The sequence below is a fragment of the Selaginella moellendorffii genome, unplaced genomic scaffold (genome assembly GCF_000143415.4).
Source record: "Selaginella moellendorffii unplaced genomic scaffold, v1.0 SELMOscaffold_11, whole genome shotgun sequence".
Lineage (NCBI taxonomy): Eukaryota > Viridiplantae > Streptophyta > Lycopodiopsida > Selaginellales > Selaginellaceae > Selaginella > Selaginella moellendorffii.
In genome coordinates, this window is record NW_003314272.1 from 2,372,539 (window position 1) to 2,380,320 (window position 7,782).

Here is a 7,782-nt window from a genome sequence, read left to right on the forward strand (position 1 = left end):
ACGCTCAAAAGAGAGAGAAAATAAAAAAGAATCTCTCCTTTTGTGTCAAGTCATCGCTCGGACATATCAAATAAGAAATCCTCCTCTTTGAAACTGGCCAGGGATTAGGGCTGGAGTGTCCTCTAAATGAAGTGCCACGGCGATCGCGTGATCCACAGGCGGTGAGCGCGCGCGCGCGAGAATGCGGGCTTGCGGCGAGCTCCACCGCGCAGCGATTGTCGCAGGTCTGTGTTCTTGCAGCAGGGTTAGCGGCAGTGGCAGTGGCACTAGCAGCAGTGGCAGCGGCTCCAGTGGAAGCTGGAATTTGTCGCTGGAATGCTTGCAAGGTAGAAATATAGCAGAATGTAGCTTTGGGCTAGAGATCAGGAACCCGAGAAGCAATTCTTTGGCCTCGTCTCGTCGCCGGGGAAATCTTCGCGACGTTTCCGCGCCTTCTTCTTTCACGATAAATGGGACTGGACGGATCTCTAGGAAGGACGAGGGACAGGTACTTTGATCTTTCTTTTTCTTTGTTTTTGGGCTCTTGGACTGATGAAAGAAAATCATGTAGGACGTCCACTTGCTAAAGAAAATTCGCGATTTGCAGTCACTAGCACTTCAAGGTAGGTACGCTTAAAGGACGTTTGGGTTTTATATCTTTCGATTAATACTCTTGTGTTGTAGGAGCTGCTCAATGGAAGATTGTTCCAGCATCGAAATCACTTCCAACAAATGTTTTTCTGGGTGTGCTCGCGCTGGTGGTCATCGTTGGCATGCTCAAGCTCAGGGAATTCGTTCCTTTTGGACGTAGATCCCCGGAAAGTGGCGTTAAATCGAGAATACAGAGGTCAGAGTGGTTCAAGGAGAGCAGGTCGTCGAACGGGAAAAGAAAACTGGATGAAGCATTACTCCGGCCCAGCAAGAACTTCAAGGCCGAAGAGGCCGACTTTCCCGTGTTCGAAAGGCTGGTTATACATGATGGCGAAGTAATCAGGGGTGGTTCTAACAACAGCAAACTGGAGCCGGGTAGCAGAAGAAAGATCTCTCTTGCCCCTCGCAATACTGGTGGTCAAGGTGTCAAAAGCAGCACGCTAGCTGACGCGAACAGACTGTCGAGGATTCGAAATTTCCTTTCTAGAACAAACGATCACAATGCGAGGCCGCTCTTTCAGAACTCGAAAAAGACGTCTGCCGAAGAGGCTATCAAGGAACAGGCGGGTGAAACTCACGTTCAACGTAACTGGAATGACAAAGATGAGGTTTGAGATTCTCTTTCTTTTTCTCATATGAAATGTTTCTTCTTAATCTCCAGCTTGACTTGAGGAAACGAATTGAAGACCTTCGACAAAGTGTCCAAGCTGCAGAATATAACCGTAAGGCCGCGATCCAGGCGCTGGTCCAGGAGAGAAAGCGCAGCCTCGAGCTGGAAGTAAAGATCAGGAGACAGGTAAAAGCTGCGGTTATCACATACGAATCCTTCTCACACTAAGCCCGCAGAAAGAAGCTGCCACTGCTCTCGAGGAAGAAGTTCGCGTGCTCAAGGTACTCATTTTTTCTTGCTAGGCAATTAAATCCTATAAAAATTCAACTTTCACAGGAATCTCACGAAGCACTGCTGGCTTCTCTTCGTAAGAAATACAGCTCCTCCGCAGCTGCCCGAGCAGCAGCAGCACTCCTGTATCAAAACTGGGAATCTGGCGAAACAAGTAATGTGTAGAACAAACTAACGGGCGTGATGAAATTTTTGGCAACAAAGAAAAAAATAAAATCTGCTCTCAAGCTCCAAGAAACCCAGATTCAAGTACAAAGGAAAGCATCGAATTTTGTTTATAGGGTTATAGACAATATTTCATTTGACAATGAATTTTTTCAACTTAGAGATGCATAACTCATTGCTAAAATATAAGAAAGCCCTAACGCCATATTCGAAAATGATTTTTCTGAAGCGGGCTATGTGGAGCTCTGAAAGAAGAATTGAAGAGATGCTAAAACCATCAAAACCTTTCGAGAGCTATATAGAGGAAACTTATAGATTTCGAGAAGGAAACATACTGCTCGAATCCAGGGAAAGTTCCCGACGTAGGTCATCCTATAACATTGGCCGTGCGACAATGTTGGCAAAATTGGAGCTTTCTGATGATCTCTACTCCATGATTTTTCTGCTGTACATTGGAAAGCTGGTAAAGATTGTTGGATCTTTATTGTGCTATGCTTATTTTCTCTTCTGACGTGTGCAACTCGAACTCGAAGCAGATCAAGTCTGCAGACTTGCTGTACAAAGGTTCCCTGGACGAAGCTCAACATTGGCTCCAAACAGGTACTTCCGTTATGTTTCTAAAGTCACTAAGTAGCTCTTTTCACAGGCAAGATCGAATTCAGGCCTTGGCAAACTCGGAAGGGTTCTATGTCCCACCCCAGCTTGAAAACACTCCGGATTTTTCCTAGAGCTTGCAGATAATTTCCGATTCATGGATTTTGTGTTCCCTCCTTTGACACGACCGACCTCCTCCATCAGGAAACCGTTATTAGCAAAGAAATAACAAAGGGTAAAATTTTATTAGGGATAAGCAACGCATACATGGCTGGAGAGTCAGAGTCCTCCCACTGCCTCTAAGGTCACTCAAGGTCATCTTCATTCATCGTGACAGTCATATAGTTCTTTTCCTTTTCGATGATCCAATACACTTTCATAGATACTTCTATGCCATGGGCCTGTCGCAAACAAATCAAACAAAGAGTTGCTCACTTGCCTTGGTGGGGTTTCATGGCAATATCTCCACTTGGGGTGCATCAAGACTATACCACATAGAAATTTCACTCTGCTGCATAGTATTATTGATCTTGTGAAAGGGTTAATATTATTTATCATAAAGAATATTTTCAAAGGTTTTATTTTACATTCTCAATAATTAATAAATGTATTTTATGCCCATAAAAGGAATGTTAGCAACTTCCCTCCAAGTGAATTTAAGGATGTTTTCAATAAGAGGGGAGTTGATATTTTGCATTAAATCTACTTTATAATTGTTCAGATGGGTATGGCAAGTTTGTATTCAGCCTTCGACACAATTCCTCAAGCGCCTCAGCATATAAAGCTCTCATTTTTTTCATGCTATTGAAGTAGCCATAACTAATATAAAAAATGTTATTTTGCACTTATCACCTTCCTAAATGCAAATAAAGTTGTAAATGCTATAAGTGGAAGCCACATGGAAGAAAAAAGCGCAAAAACCCAGCCGTTCGATGGACCTTTGCCAAGAGCCCTAGAACCTACGGCTGGCATTCATTTGTTTCGCGCTCGAAGAAAAATCACATAGCCTTGATAAAGACCGTAGAGTTACCTACGCTCACCTCCCACTTAAATGCCTAGCCAGAGTGATTTCCACCGTTGTCCGTCCCAAGTTCATCACGGGACACATTCTTTTCCCGGATCCATAGAAGCTCAAAGTGCTTCCCATACCTCTCAGGATTAAAAATCCCTGCAGACTCACCCCACCACCTTGGATCTCGAGCGATCGACCAGATGTTAATCAGCACTCTTGTTTTCGCAGGGATGGTGAAGCCGTTTACCTCGCAGTCTTGGAGTGATTCGTGGGGAGCCATTAGAGAAGCCGGCGGATGCAAGCGGAATGCTCTCCTTGACCGCGGCTTTGAGGTATTTTAGTTTGGAAAGATCATCTTCGTTTACTTCTCTACCGTCAAATATTAGATCGATCTCATCTTGTGCTTTGGCCATGCAGGATGGATTTTTATGAGCTCCGAGAGTGCCCCTCTGTGTTAATGGCCGCTGAGTCAGGTCCTCCGGTAAGTACGTCCTGGAATACAGCCGTTTTACGATGGCTTATCAACAGACTCTTTCCTTCTTGCCCTCTGCGATGTGGATGCTGCATACCTTGATCGCTCCTTCCATCTTTCAGCGCTCCGGACCGATATTCTTACCTTAAACCGCACAGGATTAGTGGGAATCTACGCTGTTTAAGCTAACCCAGCCTTTACTTTAGTGCATATATAAATAAATAAGGTCAAGTCCTTTAGGATCTATGGCGAGAGGAAGCAAGAGAAGTAGAGAAGACGATGGTATCATGGTGCTGACAAAGAAGCGTCGACTGAGAAGCGAGAGGGCTTGCAAGCTCACGGCCGAGGAGGTGAGGGATCAAAACTTGTACGGCGTGTGGGAGCACCACGACCTTCCGGACAACGTGTACCAGTGCCCAAGGTGCCAATCTTACAACACGCGGTTCGATTACTACAACAACGAGAAGAGTACTGGAAAGCGTGACCAGCAGCGCTACGCTTGTAGGTCGTGCAAGGGAAAATGGACACAAGGTGGCAAGGTAAGGGACGTATCGCTATCGCCCACCGGTGGAAATAAGAGAACTTTAAAGAGCCATGGGGGAGACAAGATCACTCCAGTCGTCCAGGAAGAATTTGTAGGCGAATCATCTCAAGTTATGGGTGATTGTGTTGTGGGTTTTGATCAAACTACTCATTGGGAGCAAGGTCATGGTCTGGGTGATTGTGCCCAACCAATATCTCACGAGGCTTTTGATCAAAACAGTTGTTGGGAGCTTCTGCCAGCCTTGGGTCAAGGACCTTTCGGTGATTGTGTGCAAGAAGTGTTTGCTCAAGCTAGCGAGCTTGGCGATGGAGTGTTTGCTGATCAAGTTAGTCAGGAGTTTGTTGGTGGGGTTCAAGGTGGAGATGTGCAAACCAATTGCTGGGGGCAACCTCAAGAATTCAATGATGTGTTTCTTGATATTGAGGGATTTCTGGCAGACCTGCCAGAAATACAGGCTTGCTGATTCATGGAAATTTTTGTCAAAAGAATTTATAGTTGGATCCTAGGGTTTCCAGATTTGTTTGATGAATAGAAACCTACATAGTATTATATTTCAATCTTTATGTCAAATATATGAAAAGCCGCAAAGATAAGAAAAAATATATACTTTTTCTTTCTCCTCTTTCTCAAATAGTTTCCTGTCCATCAGTAAGCCGACGACGAAGGAGCTCACAGAAACCCATGGAAATGCCTATAGATAGATCTTGAGCTTCACCAGTTTTCTATCATCAACCTCTAGCGCCTTGATTGTATTTACAGCCAAACCATTTGCCATACATTGTGATGGGAATACTTGCGCATGCCTGGCTTCTCGACAGACTCTCTTCTTCTTGCCCGCATCTTTCGACTATTTTTACCTTAAACCGCACAGGATTAGTGGGAATCTACGCTGTTTAAGCTAACCCAGCCTTTACTTTAGTGCATATATAAATAAATAAGGTCAAGTCCTTTAGGATCGTACGAGCTATGGCGAGAGGAAGCAAGAGAAGTAGAGAAGACGATGGTATCATGGTGCTGACAAAGAAGCGTCGACTGAGAAGCGAGAGGGCTTGCAAGCTCACGGCCGAGGAGGTGAGGGATCAAAATTGTATGGCGTGTGGGAGCACCACGACCTTCCGGACAACGTGTACCAGTGCCCAAGGTGCCAATCTTACAACACGCGGTTCGATTACTACAACAACGAGAAGAGTACTGGCAAGCGTGACCAGCCGCGCTACGCTTGTAGGTCGTGCAAGGGAAAATGGACACAAGGTGGCAAGGTAAGGGACGTATCGCTATCACCCACCGGTGGAAATAAGAGAACTTTAAAGAGCCATGGGGGAGACAAGATCACTCCAGTCGTCCAGGAAGAATTTGTAGGCGAATCACTTTTACTTCAGTATATTTAGGTCTAGTTTTTTCGAATGTTTGTAATTGATTAAAATCTAAATGAATAAATAATAAGAAAAGCAGGCATATATTAATAATATTATTACCGGAATCAATAGGTGTCGTTGAAATTTTGTGGAAGGTTTTATTAAAGTAATATAACATGACAAAGAAATAAATTTCCTCTGCTAATTAATTAAGAACTAAAATAATAAATTAATCCTTGGGTTTAGTTTCAATAAATAAAATTGATATTAAATAAAGGCAATTGTAAAGATAAAATTAAGATCATGACAGCCAATATCTTAGACTTTATACAAGAAAATTGTGAGAATTTAATATTAGAAAAGGAAAAATTGTCTGATCAACATTATGCCACTTCCAATCCACTTTTAGGTTTACCAGTTCAAATTAAGAAAAACCAAGAATGATAAAAGGGAGATGAAGGAGATGTTGTAATGAGTTTCAAACACTTTATCCTCCACCAAAACTCAATCTCATGTGTGATAAACATGAAAAAGGTTTGTCAATTGTCCATCACTTTAGCATAAGTTAGACATTATGCTAATCAAAAGAGAATGCTATGAAAAAGTGCAAACTCCCAATTAATGAAGTTTGTATTAGCATAAGTGTTACATAAAACTTAAAAAGAGAAACTAAATGTAATGGATTGAAAATAATTGGTGATGTAAAAAGGTATGAAAATCCATGAAAAAGGAATTGAGCCAAGATGAGAAGAAGAATAACATCCATTGCATAAGCTTAAGGGTGAGTGTGAAGACAAGATCTAAATCTCTATAATACATGTAAAAGTGATTTTCAATCTAATGTCATTGTTCAACATCGAAAAGATACCATCAACACATGACTCTAATTTCCATTAGAATTGTGCTTTACCATAATTATGTACTAATTCCAATCTATTCTTAAAATAGATTATCATAGTGAATAATAAAATCAATAAAGATGAGATGTTAGCACATAAATGTTGGATAGATGAAAAAGAATAAAATCTTTGATATCCTCATAAAGGCAAAGGCAAACATGTTCCTTGAAAGCTACATCGGCTCATGAAATATTAATTAGCAACCATTTGAAATAAGTGAATATAGATTTAGGGCCTTTACACAAGTGTTGTAATTTATTAATGGCAATGCACTCTTGATTAATATTTCTAAATATACTAGTAAAGCATTGAACAAAGAGGATCACTCTTGAAATAAACAAGGAGTGAACCCTAAGCCCCTTTAAGGCATTCCGGCTTTAAATCCCATATACCATATAATATTTTTAGAATATCTCCTTAGTGACCCAACCACTACCAGTAGCTTTGAAAAGCTAAATGAGCCTCATATGAAGGGAATCCAAGGCAATATGACCATAAAGAAAAGATGTTCAAAAAACACTAACATCACAACAAACAACCATGAAAGAAAGAAAGAAAGTAATATGACTTTTTGGCATGACAATATGGTTATAGAAACAAATGAATGAAAATAAAGCAAACAACTCAAATTATATAGCAATATGGCTATAAAATTTAATTCTCCCCTTCATCAAGAATGTCATAGAAGTTGGAATAACTATTCCACTAAACCAACAACTTTTGAGTTGTCTTACAGTGTGTCTTCACCAATTTTTAAGCAAGAATATTGGCTGGACCAGCCTTTTCAACATTAATTTCAGAGATCTAGATGATGGATTGATCCGCAACATCACTAGAGTGTAAACACACTTAAAATTTGCTCATATGGAATGTTAGATGAATATTTAAATTAATTAACAAGTCCAAAGTGTAAGCAAGATCCTCCATACACTGTAAAATTGTTTAAGGCCCATAATACCATGAAAACAACTTAACATTGCCACCTCTCAAAGACTTTTATGCATTTGACAGCTTAAAGAAAACCTTGTCACCAACTTTGTACTCTTGATGATGACAATGTGTAAGCCCTAAAGTGTAGCTGAAAGGATGCCATATAATAGTGGTTGAAGTGGAAGTTCAAAAGTGTAACATGTTTAGACCAAAAGCTTTAACTTAGAAAGCCAAGAGCAAGAGTGGAACTCTGAACAAAGTGCTTAAGGAATGAGTCTCT

General features: G+C 41.2%; 1 protein-coding gene across 1 annotated transcript; it reads left to right on the forward strand.

Moving 5' to 3' along the window:
- Nucleotides 1-92: 92 nt before the first annotated feature.
- LOC9658911 lies at nt 93-1,904 on the forward strand. Its single transcript, XM_002968806.2, has 6 exons — nt 93-487; nt 551-602; nt 664-1,238; nt 1,292-1,426; nt 1,477-1,521; nt 1,577-1,904. Exons 1-6 carry the CDS (start codon nt 182-184, stop codon nt 1,694-1,696), a joined length of 1,233 nt encoding a protein of 410 aa, XP_002968852.1. The 5' UTR covers nt 93-181; the 3' UTR covers nt 1,697-1,904.
- Nucleotides 1,905-7,782: the final 5,878 nt, after the last annotated feature.

Excerpts from the sequence above, each read along its gene's own strand:
- LOC9658911 (XM_002968806.2), top strand. The coding sequence starts at position 182 with ATGCGGGCTTGCGGCGAGCTCCACCGCGCAGCGATTGTCGCAGGTCTG. Across the intron at positions 603-663 it reads GCAGTCACTAGCACTTCAAG|GAGCTGCTCAATGGAAGATT; the intron begins GTAGGTACGCTT and ends CTTGTGTTGTAG. Across the intron at positions 1,427-1,476 it reads AAGTAAAGATCAGGAGACAG|AAAGAAGCTGCCACTGCTCT; the intron begins GTAAAAGCTGCG and ends CTAAGCCCGCAG.